Genomic DNA, 19,822 nt, shown 5'->3' with positions numbered 1-19,822 from the left:
TAACTACCACTCTAGAAAAGAGCATGATAGTTTCTTACAAACTAATCATGTGCTTACCATACAGCCCAACAGTTATACTCTTGGGCTTTATCCTGGAAAATGAAAACTTACATTCACACAGAAACTAGGACCCCAAGATCATGATCTGAGCCAAAGTCAGATGCTTAACTGGCTTAGGCAGCACTCAGCCACCTCAAAAAGAGTGATGTTCTTATGGTATTGTGGATGTAGTTAGTGTCACTGAATATACACTTAAAAATGGCTAAAATGTAAAAAAAAAAATAAAAAATAAAATAAAAAAATAAATAAATAAATAAATAAATAAATTTAAAAAATGGCTAAAATGGGGGCGGGGGGCCCTGGGTGGCTCAGTAGGTTAAGTGCCTGATTCCTGGTTTTCACTCAGATCATGATCTCAGGGTCCTGAGATAAAGCCTCACATTGGGACCCGTACTCAACAGGGAGTTTGCTTGAGGAAATTCTCTCTCTCCCTCTACCCCTGCATGTGGGTGTGTGTGCTCTCTGTCTCTCTTAAATAAATAAATTTTTTTTAATTTTTTTAAAAATTTTTATTTATCCATGAGAGACAGAGAGAGAGAGAGATTGTCTCTGTCTCCCTCTCTTAAATAAATAATTTTTTTTATTTTTTTAATTTTTTTAAGTTTTTATTTATCCGAGAGAGAGAGAGAGAGAGAGAGAGAGGCAGAGACACAGGCAGAGGGAGAAACAGGCTCCATGCGGGGAGCCCAACATGGGACTTGATCCCAGGTCACCAGGGTCACACTAGCGCTAAACCACTGAACCATCTGGGCTGCCCTAAATAAATCTTTTTAAAAATGACTAAAATGGTAAATTTTATGTTATGTATATTTTACAATTGTTTAAAGAACTTGATACATGCAGCAACTTCAGATGCTAAGTGGAAAAAAATCAATCTCAAAAGTTGTTTTCTGATTTTATTTATATAACATTCTTGAAATGTCAAAATCATTGAGATGGAAACATAGTGGTGGTTGCCAGAAGAGAGGGAGGTGGTTATGGTTGTAAAAGGATAGATAGCATCAAGGGATCTTTATCATGGAACTGTTGACTGTGGCAATGGTCACATGGATCTGCATATGTGATAAAACTGCATAATCTAAATACACAAATGCATGTAAAATTGGTGAATTCTGGGGCAGCCCAGGTGACACAGTGGTTTAGCGCCACCTTCCACCCAGGGCCTGATCCTGGAGACCCGGATTCGAGTCCCACGTCGGGCTCCCTGCATGGAGCCTGCTTCTCCCTCTGCCTGTGTCTCTGCCTCCCTCTCTCTCTCTCTCTCTGTCTCTCATAAATAAGTAAATAAAATCTTAAAAAATTGGTGAAGTCTGGATAAGAAGTTTTTTATCAGTGTTGATTTCCTCTACTATAGTTATGCTATATATAGTTATGTTATATATATGCTACATAGTTGGGGAAAATTAGTTGGAGGATTTAATAGACTCTCTCTGTATTATTTCTTAGGATTCTTGTGAATCTGCAATTGTTTCAAAATAAAAAGTTTTTAAAAAATAATCATGGTTCAGGCAGAGGTGCTCCTGGGTGGCTCAGTCAGTTAGGCATCAGTCTCTTGATCTCGGCTCAGGTCTTGATCTCAAGGTCTTGAGTTCAAGCCCCACTTTGGGCTCCAGGCCAGATGTGGAGCCTACTTTTAAAAAATAAAACAGGGATCCCTGGGTGGCGCAGCGGTTTGGCGCCTGCCTTTGGCCCAGGGCGTGATCCTGGAGACCCGGGATCGAATCCCACGTCAGGCTCCCAGTGCACGGAGCCTGCTTCTTCCTCTGCCTGTGTCTTTGCCTGTCTCTCTCACTGTGTGCCTATCATAAATAAATAAATAAAATAAATAAAATAAATAAAATAAATAAAAAATAAAACAACAACCATGGTGGGGAGCTGTATGCCTACTATATATTGTTTCATTGAATTTTCACCTCACCCTCTGAGGTAGTTATTTTTATCCTAAATGTAAAGGTAAGGAAAGCAAGACACAGAAGTGAGAGTGCTTGACCAAGTCAATTGTTCAGGTCTTTCTAACTCCCAAACTCAGATCCTTCAACTGTTACTCTATTTCTCTCTCAGCTGAGGTGACTAGACTGGGTGAACCTTAGCTGAGCCTGGGCACAAAATGTTTCTCTGCCACCTTTTAGTAGCTTCCAATACAACCCTCAGCAAGGAAGACTAGAACTTCTCCCAGCACTTTTTCATGCCCAAACTTTGTTAGAACTTTGATCCTAGGGCATTTGTTCTTCAGCGCATCATTGAGTTTATTAACACAGTAGCTATTTGTCAACAGTTAAAAATAAACAAGATTATTTTCCTCTAAAACCCTCAGATTCTTTTATCCACCTCTCCTTCCCTGATTCCTCTCCTTGCCCTCTCCTTTTACAATATAATAATATCTGAAATTACTGACTTATAACAACTGAAACTCTTGATTTATACTGATATACCATGTCCTCTGGGTCTATTTTATCTTCAGGCTTAATTGTGGAGGGATAGACTTTGTTTGGTACACAAATACTTGCAAGATTATGATTCACCACAGATACTTTTCTCCCACTCCTTGCTCCCTTCATTCTTTCCTCCTTCCCCCTTCCTTCCTTCCATCAGAAGATTGGCCATACTGTTTATCCATGTTTTGCCTGTCTGTGTCATGTTTTCAAAAGTCCCACTGTCAGAAGCATCATGGTTTGAATAATAAATTATATGATCGTCCACACAGAAAGTCATTGATCTGCCTTCCTGGGACCCATGCATGTTTGAGGAATACCTTAAACCACTAAAGGTGTGTTTATATATGTGTAATTTTTATTGGAAGAGGATTTAAAGCTGGCAACAGTTTCGAAGAGGATGGAAACCTAAAAATAGCTATTTAATGTTTCTATTTCTGTCCTTTCCTGCTAGTTGGTATTGAATTTTAGAGTCAGATACCCAAAAAATAGAATCTGGTACAGCTCATCTTTTTCTACCAGGTTACAGATTATCTACTAGACTGTGGATTAGCTATCTTGGGGTCAGATGCAGTCTGCTGATCAGATTATCTCTGGGTGATCATAAAACATGGCTACCCATACAAAACTTAAGAGTTTCACTGAAAAGGAACCATGAGAGTCTGAGAACAGTATGTGGGATTCCTAATACCTCATTAAACAGATATTTATTGAATATTACAATTATTCGGGGGCAAGGCCCATGACATGTATTGTGAAATAAACAGATGAATTAAGAATCTTGGCCTCAAAAAAGTGCAAACCGGGATCCCTGGGTGGCGCAGCGGTTTGGCGCCTGCCTTTGGCCCGGGGCACGATCCTGGAGACCCGGGATCGAATCCCACGTCGGGCTCCCGGTGCATGGAGCCTGCTTCTCCCTCTGCCTGTGTCTCTGCCTCTCTCTCTCTCTGTGACTATCATAAATAAATAAAAGTTAAAAAAAAATTAAAAAAAAAAAAAGTGCAAACCACTAAAATGTCCATGAACTGATGAATGGCTAAATAAAATGTGGTGTTGAATTTAAATTTTAAAAAATATTAAAAAAATAAAAAATAAAAGGTGATAAATCCATATAATAAAATATTATTTGAAAGAAAATATTATTTGGCAATAAAAAAGAATGAAATGCTAATACCATTCCAATTCAAATATTCTTTCTTCTCCATTAAGTTCTAGATGTTGAAAAGCAGTTTACTGGACCTAAGCAGGGCACATTTTAAATAATTTATCAAAAAGAACCTCAGCAGTCCATTAAGCCTGATTTACATGCTGCTCAACTATATTATAATATTTCTGCCAATTTTCCTGTCAGCAGTTGAAAATGTTTTTGAGTTTATCTAATAAAATTATAAAATAAAACTATCGCATTATGAAGTATTATTGCCTCCCATACCAAAAAAAGGTACAAAGCCTCCATAGATGCCTGATATTTTAGCCATAATTAACACTAGTATTAATTAAAAATTTATATAGTCTACAGAGATGATTGTCTTATGTGTCCTCTTTTGCTAATTTGAGCTACTTTTGCTGGAGGCAATTAAAATGTCTTGGAATTTCTATATATCCGCATTTAAACTGTATCTCCCAGACTGCCTGGAAAGAAACAAAGGCTTCGTGGACATGAAGGAAAATATTTTGGATAATATATACATTATTATAGATGTTTACTTTATAAAAGCAGTTTATAAAAAGCAGTTTTATAAAATTTTAAACAGATTCTATAGTTTAATAACTACTTTTTAATTAATATGTTTCAGTTTTGGAGGTGGTTTTTGGCAAACCTGGCTTCTGGTGGAGCTGCTGGAGCAACATCTTTATGTGTAGTTTATCCTCTGGACTTTGCCCGAACCCGATTAGGTGTTGATATTGGAAAAGGTATAGGATTTTTAAAATACTAACTTCCCCTTCTTTGTGTTTTGAGTGAAGTATTATTCATTGTAGAGTTATGCTATAATGACAACATGAAATACATTCTAAAAATCTTACTCTCAACCAAGTGGTAGAGTCATAGGGCCTAAAGATTACTACTTTTTTCTTTTCCCTCAAAAGGTGGAAGGTGAAGGCCAGTACTGCAGTAACAAAAGAGCAAATACAAAGACTTCTTGTAACTCACAGTTTTTTCCTAGAGAGCCACTTTCTGTATTGCTCCATAGCTTATTCCTAATTCAACTATGGCTCCTCTCTGGGTTACATATACAGCTCTTATCCTACAGATTTCCCTTTGCCTCTGTCCTTAACTTATTTTGTCACATCTTCCTATGTTTTTGTTATACTCTTGTTTTGGTAGATTATGTTCTTTAATAGCTTTCTGAGCTTTTTTTTTTTTTTTCAAGTACATAGAAGATATTGAGATCTTGCAAGTCTAAAAATGTCTCTGTTTTACCCTTTTTCTTAATATTTGACCATATGTAAAATTCTACTTTAAAGTTTCTTTCTTTCACAATTTTGAAAGCATCTCTAGATTCTTGTTTCTGATATTGCTCTTAAGAAACTGATCCCTTAACTGCTGATCCTTTGTATGTGACTTTTTTTCTTTTTTAATTACCTTATATCCCTGATCTTGATATTTCACAATGCTCTATCTTTATGTGAAGCTTTTTTCAGCAATTGAGGAAGTAACTCAATTGGCCCCTTTCATTCTGGCACCTTGTATTCAGTTCTGAGGATGGCAGAGGAGTAAGTCACTTGGCTGCTCAAGAATCCAGATGCTATTTTGCTTTCACCAGAAGAGCAATACTTAGTTCCTCTAACGGTTATAGGAGTAAAATGGCTTGCTTTTCTCTCTGCAAGAACGTAGGTTTCAACTTTTTCTGCTGAGTTAACACTTCTCCATCTCCTTTACATCTTGCTAAAATTTGTGGGTTTCATTCTCTGCCATGTACTGTTCTTGCCTATATGACTTTAAACCTGTTGTAATCTTTTATTACCATTTTAGTAGTATTTCTTAAGAAAACAGAGTCATTCAAGAAATACTTAATTCAGTGCCTGCTGTGATCTAGGCCCTGCCTCAGATATAAGATGAAAGACACAAACCTAGACATCCGATATAAAATATGGAGTTCGTGATTTATGTACATTATGGTCTAGGGGAAGATACAAGTAATAAAAAAATGGATGACAAAAATACACTGTCATTTAGCAATAAATGACATGAAATACATATTTAGGAACAGGGAGTGACATCAATTTTAGATAAGTGATTTAGAGAAAATGCCTCAGAAGGGGTAGCGGTTTGAGCAAAGATAAAAATATCAGTTCCATCTAACATGTTTAACTGGCAGTTTAAAATTTCTTATTGTTAAGAAAGTGACTAAAACTCCTGTATTGTGTTTTTAGTTCAGTTCTGTAGTTTTCTTTTCTCTCAGAATTGAGAGAATTTGGTTTATCTTGTAGATTATATTCTACATACAATATTTTTTTAAAATATTTTATTTATTTATTCATGAGAGACACAGAGAAAGAGGCAGAAACACAGGGAGAGGGAGAAGCAGGCTAGAAGCAGGCTTCATGCAGGGAGCCCAAGGTGGGACTTGATCCCGGGTCTCCAGGATCACACCCTGGGCGGCACTAAACTGCTGCACCACTGGGGCTGCCCTACATACAATATTTTTTAAAAATTGTGGAGTTCTAGGTGAAGGGAAAATAAAAATGAAGCTAGCAGACACTGGAAAAATGACAACTCACCTAAAATGGTAATGATCCTAAAAATTACTAGTTTTTAGGTTTGTCTTTTTCCTGTATCTTTCTGCCTTTCAACTGAAGCAAGTCATAGAATTTTTCATTCCCAGGTATTTTCTGAACCCCAATTAGTAGCTTCTGGTAATTTTGTTGAAATGTTTTAAGCCAGTCAAATTGCTTGAATTAGATTGCTTTTATAAGAGATTGATATTTCAGTTAGAATTCTTTAGGATTCTGTTTGAAATCTTAATTCTCTTTAAACAAATGGGAGGATTTTTCATTTTGTTCTTTTTTATTAGAAAAAATTTCTGAATGGCAGTTCCAGATATATTAAAACTATAAGGTTAATTTACTTTGATTAAAGTGTTTATCTAATATATAATGTTGCTAATATATCTTAAATGGCTTTATTTTAGGTCCTGAAGAGCGACAATTCAAGGGTTTAGGTGACTGTATTATAAAAATAGCAAAATCAGATGGAATTGTCGGTTTGTACCAAGGGTTTGGTGTTTCAGTTCAGGGCATCGTTGTGTACCGAGCCTCCTATTTTGGAGCATATGACACAGTTAAGGTAATTTGGGGCTTTTACTAATATATATTAAATACATGGTTTGTTTCTTTTTATTGTTTTAATTAGTAGTTTGTTCAGCAGATACGAACTTTTACCTTTAATTACAGAAATAAAAATAAATGATGAAATAAGAAACATAGAATTCTGTTAAATCATGACTTTGCCATAACCTTATTGAATTATAACTGTTATGGATCTGACTTTAGAAATAAAGCATAAACCCAAACATTAAATTTTTGTGCAGTTTGCAACTAACTATACATCGTGTTACAAATAGGAAAAATGCTAATTAGGCTTACATCATAATCAAATCTTTAGAAAATAGAAATGCATCTTCTAACAGTTTTTCTGATTTTACATTCATTTTATTATCACTTTCTTATAGGCAGATAATCAGCTTAGTATATCATCATTTTCAAAAGTAGGCAAGGTATAACTAGTTAAATGTAATAAATGCTACTACAGCTCAGTTATCTATTGAGTACTGTTAGATTCTGTATTATATTCTCCAGGATGTTCTGCGATTTGCCTTTTAGTTCCAGATTTTAACAGCATTTCCATAAAGTAGGAAAGAGGAAGATTGTAATAATGAGTACCATTTTTTGAGTTACTACTTAGTTCTAGGAACTTTGTCAAGTACTTCCTTGCAGTATCCTAGGATAGCTTTTAATATCCCCATTGTAAAGAGAAAAAAACCTGGGAATAGTTAAGTAATTTATGTTAAGTGACAAACAAAAATCCTGTGCTGTTACTTCCAAAAGGAAGTAGTGAAATTAATGTATCATTTACTAAATAAGATTAAAACTTAAGGGAAATTTTATGTTTTACACATTGTCTCTGCCTTCCCTCATTAATATAAATGTAATGGAAGGTCATTTTTATTGTGGTCTGGACATGTTACTTGTTTAGTTTCTTGTGTATTTTTTAGACAGAATAAGTTAATGGAAATTAACAGGCTCTTATGCATGTTTATTTAGTCATGGAAAATTTTATGTATGTTCTCCTTTTGCTTTTCTCTATTATCACCTATAGTAGTTTTGAAATTTAAGAATGCTTCTTTACTAGCTTAGAGTTTTAAAGCTGCTTATCAAATACCTATTGATGATAATATCGGGCATTATTTAATTTCTTTTCAACTGTGTGAAGAAGAGCTATGAAAAAAAATTTTTGGTCACCGGCTACTATCTCCCCTAGTGTTTGCCGTTAATAAAAAATCTCTGGTGATAGCAAGTATGCTTTCTTTTTTCAGATATGCTTTTTAAAGTAAAGCCATGCGTGGCATATTTCTTTCTTACTGATCTCCTGATACCATTTTAATCTTTCCACATTAAATCCAAATGTGTTTTATTGTATTTTAAGTATAATTGAACCCTCTTTCATTATAAGACTTACCCCTTGACTTGAGAATTTAAGATATTTTGAAAATTTACATGGTTACTGGACATGTTTTTCTTTTCTAGGGCTTATTACCAAAACCAAAGGAAACCCCATTTCTTGTCTCCTTTTTCATTGCTCAAGTTGTGACCACATGTTCTGGAATTCTCTCTTATCCCTTTGACACAGTTAGAAGACGCATGATGATGCAGGTATTTTATTATTTGTGAGTTTAGTTGAATTTTCCAATATTTTTGATATTCAAGTATAATTTATTCAAATGTTAGAAAATTTTTGGCTGAAAGGCAGGTCATCTGTTTTACTTACTAAAATAAATGCATGATACATTCTGTCTTACATCCTTTCCTACCCCAAAACAGCCATCATCCAGCAAAAGTTTCTTCCTCTTCTGTTATCAGAGTAGAAATGCTTTCCACTCCTATTAACATATTGTTTGAAAGATGGAGGGGGGTGGCAGGGATTGGATTAGTATATCTATCCTAAATGAATGTTAGGTTAAGTAGAATAAACCCTGTCACAGGTCACTGACGTATGTCATTATTTGTTGTAGGTATAGTTTAATAAAAGTAAATAATTTTTAACTCCAAGGATGAAAACTTATTTTTTCTGCTCTCTTTTTTTAAAGATTTTATTTATATGACAGAGAGAGAGAGAGCACAGGCAGGGAGAGTGGCAGGCAGAGGGAGAGGGAGAAGCAGGCTCCTCACCAAACAAGGAGCCTGATATGGGGCTCAATCGCAGGACCCTGGGATCATGACCAGAGCCAAAGGCAGATGCTTAACGGACTGAGCTACCCAGACACCCCTGAAAACTTGTTTAAAATGATCTATGTTCTAAATATAAATCTCCAGGTGCCTGGCTGGCACAGTCGATTAAGTGTCTGACTCTTGGTTTCTGCTTAGGTTGTGATCTCTCAGGGTCATTAGATTGAACTATGTGTTGAGCTTGTGCTCAGCATAAGTCTGCTTAAGGCTCGCTCTCTCCTTCTCCCTCTGCTCCTCCCCGCTGCTCGCTCACTCACTCTCTCTCAAATAAATAAATAAAATATTTTAAAATAAATATAAATCTCCAAGTCAAAATTTTGGTACATTCAGTTTTTACTTGTTACATTCATTTATTCAGCAAATATTTGAGTGCCTAATCTATGCTAAGTTATGGCAACACAAAATAAGGTAGAACCTGCTTCCAAATTCATAGCATAGTATTGAATGCATATAGTTAATGCTTTAAATAGAAATGTGCAGAGCTTCCAGGAATCCAGCAGAAGGAGGATACCTAAAATGCTTAAAGTGATCAGATGTAGCCCCTTGGAAAAGTTAAATCTATAAATCCATTTTTTTTCTCCAGACAGAGAATTCTAAGCAGAGGGGGAAAATCATACATAGAGATATGACTTGAGTAGTAGTTCAGTATACCTAGATGATATGTTTCATGAGGGCAATTGAAAATAATGAGGCTGCAAAGCTAGAATAGTAATATAATGCTTATTACGTGCCAGATACTGTCCTAAGTAGTGTGTACTTTAGTTACTATCAGTATACTCATTTTATGTCTACACATTGGTCCTGGAAGAACCCTGTAGGCCACCTGAAGTGGTAAAGCATACCTATTATTACTTCACTCATAGACTATTTTTAAAGTTACTCCTTTTTCCTTTTACATGTGTGTTTCCTCTTGATCTGTATCTAACTCTAGTTTAATACACTGAAAAAAAGTTTTAAATGGAAAATTAATTTGCATATAGACTATGGATTAGGTAAGTGGTACTATATTGATGTCACATTTTCTAATTTTGATAACTGTACTTTGAGTATGCAAGAAAATATTCTTATTTTTAGAAAATGCACATGGAAGTGTTTAAAGGTAAGGGACATGATAATCTGCAACTTACTATCAAAATAATTCAGAAAAAAACTGTGAGCGTATGGGATTTTAGATCTATGTGTATATTGCTAGGACTCCCATAACAAAGTACCAGAGACTGGGTGGCTTAAGCAATAGAAACTTTTTTTCTCGCAGTACTGGAGGCTAGAAGTCTGAGTCAAGGTGTCCAGCAGGTTGATTTCTTCTGATGACTTCTCTCCTTGGCTTGAAGACAGCTTTCTCCTTGTGTCTTCCTTTGGTCCTTTTTCTGTTTCTCTTCTTATAAAGATAGCCAGATCGGATTAGGGCCTACCCTAAGGAGCTCATTTAATCTTAGTTACTTTTATAAAGACCCTGTCTCCAAATATAGTAACATTCTGAGGTACGGGGCATTGGAACTTCAATATATGAATCGGGGGGGGGGGGGGGGGACACAGTGCAACCCATAATAGTACCTTAATTTTTGTATGTTCATTTTATAACCTGCAACTTTGTTAAACCCTATTACAAATGCTAATCTATATGTACACTTTGAAGTTGTATGCTCTTTTATTTACACATGTTAGGTGTATAATATGTGAATAATACTAGGTTTCTTCCCCTTATCAATACTTAAACTTATTTCCCTTTTCTTGCCTTTTTACACTGGCTGAGACCCGTGATTTAGTGTTATATTAAAGAAATAATAACTGGCAACCTTTTTTGCTAATCTTATAGGAATGCCTTCAAAATTATGAAAATGAATGTTAGCTGTGGGGTTTTTATAGTTATCTTTTATCATATTATGGCTATTTCTTTCTATTTTGGGTTACAACAGCTTTTAATCATAAATGGTAGTCCTGTTTCTTCAATATCCCTTGAGATGATTTCATTTTTCTTTTTTCATGTGTTAGTATTTTGCATTAATCTGTTCTCCAGAGCTAAACCAACCATATATGCTTAGGATAAACCCAGCTTTGTCATTATGTACTGTATTTTATATTTTTAGCTAGGTTTGATTTTCTAGTTTTTTTGTTGAGTTTTGCATTGTGTAGTGACTTTGGCTTGTAGTTTTTCATTCCTGAACTGTCCTATTCTAATTTTGGTATCAAGGTTATACAAGCCTTATTACATACTTGGGGGAATCTTCCACTTTTTCTTTTCTCTAAAATAACTTCTGTAAGATTGGAATTAAATGTTCTTTGAATGTTTAGTACGGCTCACATAAAAAGTCCTGTGGACATTTGGTTTTCTATAAGAAGGATTTCAAACAACTGCTTGGATTACTTTAATGAATTTCATATATTATCCTAATGTTTTATTTTTTTTATCCTGTTGGTAAATTACCTTTTTTAAGGTATCTGTCCATCTCTTTTGAGTTATCAAAATAGTTGTGAAGTTGTTTGTAATATCTTGCTTTTTCTTAATCTTTGGAACATCTGCAGTGATGATATACCCTTGATGTTTCTTATAATTTTGGAACCTTTTCTTGTTTTTCCTTAGTGTTTTTAGAGATTTGTCAGTAAAGTATTTCAAATAACTAACTGACTTTTATGCTTTCTGTTGTATTTATTTCCTATTTCCTTAATTTCTGCTGGCTACTTTCTTATTTCTTTCTTTAGGTTTATTCCTTTTCTAAAAATGTTTAGGTTGCTCATTAATTTTCAGCTTTTCCTTTCTGATATTTCAAAGTCACTAATTTGCTTATAAGTTACCATTCAAGCTGCATTAAGGAGTTGCGTGGTTATTCTTAGGTTTTAAGTATCTTCTAAGATGTGTATTTCTTATTATCTGATCAGTTGATATTTTTCTAGTTACCTTTTTTGCTGTCAGTTCCTCACTTAGTTGCAATATAGTGAGAGGGTAAATCATAGTATGTGATGACCATCTTTTGAAATTTGTTAAGCTTAATATATGAAAAGTTTTCAAGTGTGCCAGAGAAGTATGAGTGTCCTCCAGCCGCTGGGTACAGTATTCAATATATGCCCATTACATACTTATTCAACACAGTGTTAATTTTATTTGTCCTCAGTACTAAAAAAAATATACCTTAAGATGAAAAATATTAAAATAACAACGAACTATTTGTTTATCTTCATATAGAGTGGTGAGGTTGAACGGCAATATAAAGGAACTTTAGACTGCTTTGTGAAGATATACCAACATGAGGGAGTCAATGCATTTTTTCGTGGTGCCTTCTCCAATATTCTTCGTGGTACAGGGGGTGCTTTGGTGTTGGTACTGTATGATAAAATTAAAGAATTTCTTAATATTGATATTAGAGGTAGTTCATCAGGAGATTAAATTAAGAAATACATATATTTAACTTGTTAAACATACAAATTACATAGCTGCCATTTGTATACAATTTGATAGTGTGTTATTACTGTCGGTATTTTTTTAGAATGCTAATTCTGCAATAAAACAGATGCCTTTTCAAGGATTTTAAATACTAAAAATCAGATAAATGTGGGTTTCTTCCTACTTAGACTCAAGCTTACTTTATTGAGCCATTTTACTTATAAGTAGTATATGTTACTTCTATTAGTTTAAAGTCCTTTTATTTTGTGATGAAAAATTAAAATGTATAATACTAAAATCTAAGAAATGAAAGTATATTCTTTTTAAATGCTCTTCTCTTAATATAAGGTCTTCCCATCTTTTAAAATCATATGACAAAAATATTTCTTTTTTTTTTTTTTTTTTTTTTTTTTTTTTTTTTTGACAAAAATATTTCTTAAAGCTTATCAGGAGATGTCGTCATATTTATGGGCAGGGGCAAACTTTCTTCTACAACATCTCTATTAGGACAACTCAGGTATTACTATGTATAGTTTATGTTATCATATAGCTGTTATAAGCACAGATTCTAGACCTGATCATAAAAAATTGATGACTTTATGACACTGTAAACATGTAGTTGGAAAAGAAAAGATATAAAATGGTGTGTCTGCTTTTATCTTTAAAATAAATAGGGGATCCCTGGGTGGCACAGTGGTTTTGTGCCTGCCTTTGGCCCAGGGCCTGATCCTGGAGTCCCGGGATCAGGTCCCGCATCGGGCTCCCTGCATGGAGCCTGCTTCTCCCTCTGCCTGTGTCTCTGCCTCTTTCTCTCTCTCTCTCTCTCTCTCTCTGTGTGTGTCTCTCATGAATAAACAAATAAAATATTTAAAAATAAATAAAATCTGGCTAATGTGAATTTATCTTGTAATAAAAATATACCCTTGAAAATTAGTATACTCTGTATTGATAATAAAGTTTAAAACTGTTAATATATGAGGTTTTTTTCTTTGAGTCTAACTTCACTAATAAGAGAATAACAAAATTTTGGCAGAATTTGGAACTGACTTAAAGACAGAAAACCGCATTTCCAAGGTTTGTTACACAAGAGTCTGTCTTGTTTTTCAGAAATGTTGTAGAAGATAGTACATTTGAAATCCCCAAGATTTTAACATTTTAGTGGGCAAAGAAATGTTAAGTTAGAGGGGATAAACTATAAAAAGATTTTGGAGGCTGTGGATTGTACAGAAATGGAGTAGTGAACTTCCTCATGCACAGAGGTACATTTTCGGGAAAATAATCTGGAATGAATTTTTTAATATATTAGTGTTATCAGGGGGAAAATAACTTTTGAAAATTCTCAACATCTTGCAGTTGTCCACATAATACAGAAAGTTTTAGGAAAAAAAAAAATAGAAAATAAATTCCTTTCGTTCTATACTATTGCAGTTGTGTTTGCCATAACAAAAGGAAGACAAGATGGCCCACAAAAAAAAAAAAATCAAATATTAGGAATAGTTTCCCATATAAAGATTAAGAAAATATAAAAGTTAATTTGTATAGAGACATGCTTAGAGGAAAGAAGTCTTTAAAATCTTGAATGGTGGCCAGCCCGGGTGGCTCAGCAGTTTAGCACCGCCTTCAGCCCAGGGCCTGATCCTGGAGACCCCAGGAATGAGTCCCATGTGGGGCTCCCTGCATGGAGCCTGCTTCTCCCTCTGCCTGTGTCTCTGTGCGCCTCTCTCTCTCTCTCTGTGTCTCATGAATGAATGAATGAATAAATAAAAATTTAAAAAATAAAATCTTGAATAGTTTGAATAGAAGGCAAACAGGAATTTATTAAATCACTAAACCAGAAAGTCTATGTTTTGAAGTTTGGAAGATGTATACTTAGGACAAAATGAAGTGAAATGTTACTTGGTATCCTGAACTGAGGTAAAATCATATATTATGGTAAGCTGTTATTTATTATAGATTATTTAAAGTAAGCAAAGTAATAATGGAGATTTCACAAATAATTTTTTTATGTTAACACAAATGTTGGGGAAATGCATAGCTAAAGTGTATTTAAAATGTGTACAATTTTTCATCTTAAATTACCAATGCTTCTTGAGTAGAGGAAGAGGGTAGGAATTTCTTGGGTAGGAGTTTTAATTTCCCGCCCTAAAACTGTATGCCCCAAATAATTCCTGAAATTTCATCCTTTCAGTTCATCTTTACTTATTTCATTAAAATATATCTTCCATAAAAAAAGATAATCTTTTAAGTTTGTAGTCATTTACACTTAATAAAACTGTATCTCTTTTGGTGAATTTTACATTGTTTTCTCACAACAGACTTTGCTAGGGGGAAAAAAAAAGACAAAAGAGCAACAAAATATATGTACTAAGAATCCTGAAGGCCCAGAGGAAATTTTTCCTGTTTTATATTCCTACTCTAGGTTGATGCTTTTTCATTAATAGAACTTGGGTACAATTGAATAAAACTTCTGAAACAGTCTTTTGTTCATAAATGAACATTGTGCTACATAAATAAGAAATGATACATTTGTTCTCTTTAGCTGATTGACTTAAATGTAAATTCAAAGGAGCTACTTTTCTTCCACCATTCTGCAGGGGCCAGTTCTAAGCTCTTCATACTTTCTGTGTGCTCTCTAGTTTATTTCTTTTATATCTTTAGTTTCAGATACTATCAATATGCCTGTTACACTCAAGATTTCTCTTTAGCCTGGCCCAGATTCCTTCTATGAGTTTCCAGATGTAATTCTGACTGCCTGTTGTATCCCTTTCTCCCCTACCACAGACTTCTCTAATCCAACATTTCTGGGACCTAATTCCATGTCTCAAATCAAAGTGGCTTCTCTTACCCTGACCCCTACCTTGATTAACAGTACACACCAATATACCCAGTCACCCACACTAGAAGCCTGGGGGGCCACCTTCTCCTTCAGTCAAACAGCAAATAGACCACTTGCTGTTGTAAATTCTACTTCTAAAAAATTTCTTGTTTTTCCATTTTGACTGCCATTGCCTTGAGGATTCATTTTCAGTAATGCAAGATACTTTAATAAGTTCAGAGAGAGTAAGTTTCTGTAACAGACTCAAAAATATAGTGGTTTAACAAGACAGGTGTTTCTCTTAATAGTTGGGAGGTAAGCAGTCTAAGATATCAGGGTATGCTCTATAAACTCCTTCAGAGGGATCCCTGGGTGGCGCAGCAGTTTGGCGCCTGCCTTTGGCCCAGAGTGCGATCCTGGAGACCCAGGATCGGATCCCACGTCGGGCTCCTGGTGCATGGAGCCTGCTTCTCCCTCTGCCTATGTCTCTGCCTCTCTCTCTCTCTCTGACTATCATAAATAAGTTAAAAAAAATAAAGTAGTATAAACTCCTTCAGAGACCCACCTTCCTTCAGTCTTTTGCTCTAATCTTTTAGAGCAGGGGTTCCATTTCATGTCATGGACACCCTTGACAACTTAGTAAAGCCTGTGAATCCCTCCCTTTAATAGTTTTAAATCCATAAAATAAAATATAGAATTACAAAGGAAACTACTTGAAATACGGTTACTAAAATATGTAAGATTACAAACTTATGTTATAGTAATATATCCTTTTTAACAATAACAAGGTGTAGTGGTCTAATTACTATAATTTCACAGTAAAAATGACCATAAATTTGTTTGAAATTATATATCCAGTAATTATAATGTGGTATGAAAATATCTGATTTCTATTGGTGGAGAAAAATCACATACTATTCATAGTACCGTGATTTGTGGGGTGCCTGGGTAGCTCACTTGGTTAAGCGTCCAACTCTTGATTTCGGCTCAGGTCATGATCTCAACGGTTGTGGGATTGAGCCCTGTCAGGCTTCATGCTCAGTGTGGAGTCTGCATGAGTTTCTCTCTCTCCCTCTGTCTCTGCCTCTTCGCCCACTCTCTCAAATCTTAAAACAAAACTTCTCTAAAATAAAATCTTTTTTAAAAATGCTACTGTGAGTTGTGTCTATTTTCATAATTGAAAGAAATGTTAAATTTTAGCTAAAGCTTAGTTCAAGACAATCCCACCTTAATTCTGTCTATGGATCCCTTGGGGAATGGGGATCCCATAGGTAAAGAACCCCTGTCCTAGAGCATTGTACTCATTTGCATACTCAAAGTTGGGTCTCTATGGGGATCCCTGGGTGGCTCAGCGGTTTAATGCCTGCCTTCGGCCCAGGGCATGATCCTGGACCCCAGGATGGAGTCCCACATTGGACTCCCCGCATGGAGCCTGCTTCTCCCTCTGCCTGTCTGTCTCTCTCTCTCTGTCTCTCATTAATAAACTTTCAATCTGATTATGTCAGTCTCCATCTATCTTAGTGTTTCTCAAACTGAAAAATTAAAACTGTTCCAGGACCAGTGAGACTCCTCAGGGTTCTAACAAATATAACAAAATGTCTCTGGGATACTACTGTGACCCAGGGAACACAAAAATCCCACAATAAAAGTAGCCTTAGTTAAGATGAATTTATGGTCAAAATATTATAAATCATATGAGGAAATAAAGCACCGTGTGGCAGAGTTGGTAGGTAAAACAATAAAAAAAATCAAAATTAGCATTCAAGAACTAAAAATGTGATAAAAGAGACTATAAAATTAGAACATTTTAAATGATAGATTTTTTTAAAGGAAGAGAAATAGTGATAACATACAGTATGAAAAAACAGACAAGTTTGAAAATGAACATCTAAAAATGGTAGCGTCCTTGAGATTAAAAACAGATGGCAAAAAGAGGCAAAGAGTTATAGAGGTTAGAATAAAGAGACTGACACATTGTAATAGGAGATTCAAAAGAAACTGAAAAGAAGGGATGAGAAGCAATAATCAAATGAATAATGTCTGAGACCTCTCCAGAAGCTTAAAAAAATAATTCTCAGGTTAACAAAACTATCTGAATACATTTTTAGAAATCCATAACTAGGCACACCATAATTAAGCCACCAAATATCAGACAAAAAGACAAACCTATGACTTTCAAATAAACAATATTTAGTCCTCTCAATAGTAATGGATACCAAAAGATAAGAGAAGGTAACTGACAAGAATTCTACACGTGGCTAAATTATTATTTAAAAATTAGGGTAAAGAAAGATTTTTCAGAGAATAACAAACAGGTTAGCATCCAGAGACCTTTATTTAAACAATTACTGAAGGAAAACAACCCAGAAGGAAGGAGTGGGATGCAATAAGCAACAAATTGGTAAACATATTGGTAAACCTAAATAAGCTTTGGCTAAAAGACTTTTTTTTTGGTGGGGAAAGTGACTTAACTTGGTGAATTTGGGAATAATTTAGCCTCATTATCACTTCTCATGGGAGCCTACAGACATTCTGGTCTAGTCTTGGATTTTTACAGGGATAGGTCTCAGTGTGGAATTGGGTGTTTTACTATAACTAAATAAGCCTGCTTAATTCTAGGGTGCAGGAATTACAAGCCTATAAAACATATTTCCATAATACCAGTTTTATCAGTAATAATGCTGATATTTTTATCTCTATTGCCTCCTAGCTCAGTTGTTCAAAAATTCAGATAGAGATTCAGCTAAAATGGTATCTAGAAGGAAATTTGTGGCTACAAATATATGTATTAGAAAACAAAGACTGGGGCAGCCTCGGTGGCTCAGTGGTTTAGCGCCGCCTGCAGCCCAGGGGCGTCATCCTGGAGACCGGGATCAGGTCCCGCGTCGGGCTTCCTGCATGGAGCCCGCTTCTCCCTCTGCCTCTCTCTCTCTCTCTCTCTCTGAATAAATAAATAAATAAATCTTTAAAAAAAAAAAAGAAAGACTGAAAACTAATGAGCTAGGTGTTAAACTCAGGAGATTAGAAAAAGAACAAAGTAAACATAAAAATATAGAAGGGAATAATAAAGAGCAGATGAATTAGAAAACAAAGACATAATAAAGAAGGCAAGAAAACCAAAAGCTGTTCTTCTAACAAAGCAATAGTAATAGGAAGCAAGAAAAAAAAGATTCAAATAAACAATATTAAGAATGAAAAAGTGGATATGTGACTACCAAGAGTCTCAAAACTCATAAGTGAATAATCAACTTTATGCTGACAAATGTGAAAACTTAGATGAAATGGCAAAATGTCAGTAAAAATACAAATCAATATTGGTTCAAGAAATAATAGAAAACATAGACTATAACCACTAAAGAAACTTAATCAGGGTCATAAATCTTATAAGCTCCAAGTCAAGATGTTTACAGGCTTACTTTACCAAAACATTGCCAGCGAAGAGAAAAAAGGAAATTTCTCAACTTCTATGAGGTCAATATAATCCTGGTATCAAGAAGATCAATAAAGAAAGGAAAATTTAATCTTGCTTATAAATATAAATGTAAACATTCTAAATAAAATAATCAAAAGCCAAATCCAATACATCTAAAAATAATCAGAATGTCGTGGCCTAACTGGTTTATCTCAGAAACACAAGGATATTAGAAAAATCTATTAGTATTCACCGCATTAATAGATTAAGGGAGAAGAAAAAGGTCATTCCAATAGACAAATGACATTTGTTAAGTTTCAATGTCCACTTAGAAAAAACTTAGCAAACTAGAGGATAATTTTAACTTCTTACATCATAAACAGAAGTATTTAATGTTAGGCACAAGACAAAGATGCTCATCCCTCCGGCTCATATTCAACATATTCAAGAGTTTGGGCAACATAAGAAAAAACAAGAAGTGGAAGGATTAAAGAAGAAATTAGTTATTTCTCAGGCCTTATGGTTCTATGCACAGAAAACCGAAGAAACTCTACAAATACTAGAATTTATGAGAGTGCAGCAAGGTAGCTGTATACATGGCTCAATGTAAATAAATATAATTCCTATATTCTAGCAACAGTTAGACATAACTACCATGTTTTGGCCTTTTCAGTGCCTAACTAGGCACTATTGTTAGGCTTACATTATTTCATCATAGAAAGAGTATAGTAGGTATATTTGTCATCATTTTGACAGACTTTGAACCTGGGACTTGGTGAATTAAGTAATTTGGCAAAGGTCATACTGCCGTAAGTTGGGTGAGCCTGGGACTACAACCGAAGTCTATGTGACCCCAAAGCTTGCCGTGCTTTTAGCCACTAGATACTATGTTTTCCTCCCAGTAATTGTAAAGAATGTGATGCTAACCCCTTGCTGCTGACCCCAACTGTTTCTTTTTATTCTTAATATTCTTAAGTGTTCTTTAATAGAAAAATTATTCTCACACCCTCAAATTTTACAGCCAATAAGCATGGATAGATAAATGGCCCTGGGAGAGATTCAGGATAATTCTGGGGGGAAAAAAATCTAGAGAGCGGCGGGCTCAAAAGGATGATAAGATAACTGAGGAGGAAAGGTAGGAGCCAGAGACGCCCAGTAGGCCTGGGGGCCCAGGGTTCCACCGGGGGCGGCGGTGCCCAGTCCCTGCCCCGCTCACGCACTGCCTGCTGGGAGGTCCCTCCACCCAGGCTGGCCCCATCCCAGGGGGCCGAGGACCG

The 19,822-nt window shown here is 35.2% G+C and overlaps 1 protein-coding gene across 1 annotated transcript in view; it reads left to right on the top strand.

Moving 5' to 3' along the window:
- Window positions 1–15,641, top strand: part of SLC25A31 (solute carrier family 25 member 31) — a 29,169-nt gene extending 13,528 nt beyond the window's left edge. The window contains exons 3-6 of the mRNA XM_025420566.3: window positions 4,289–4,406; window positions 6,626–6,780; window positions 8,241–8,366; window positions 12,121–15,641. Of these exons, the coding sequence (XP_025276351.1) occupies window positions 4,289–4,406; window positions 6,626–6,780; window positions 8,241–8,366; window positions 12,121–12,321 (600 nt within the window). The 3' untranslated portion in view covers window positions 12,322–15,641. The remainder of the gene's footprint in view (window positions 1–4,288; window positions 4,407–6,625; window positions 6,781–8,240; window positions 8,367–12,120) is intronic.
- Window positions 15,642–19,822: the final 4,181 nt, after the last annotated feature.

This window comes from Canis lupus, chromosome 19, assembly GCF_003254725.2.
Source record: "Canis lupus dingo isolate Sandy chromosome 19, ASM325472v2, whole genome shotgun sequence".
Lineage (NCBI taxonomy): Eukaryota > Metazoa > Chordata > Mammalia > Carnivora > Canidae > Canis > Canis lupus.
This window is presented reverse-complemented; position numbering and strand designations above follow the sequence as displayed.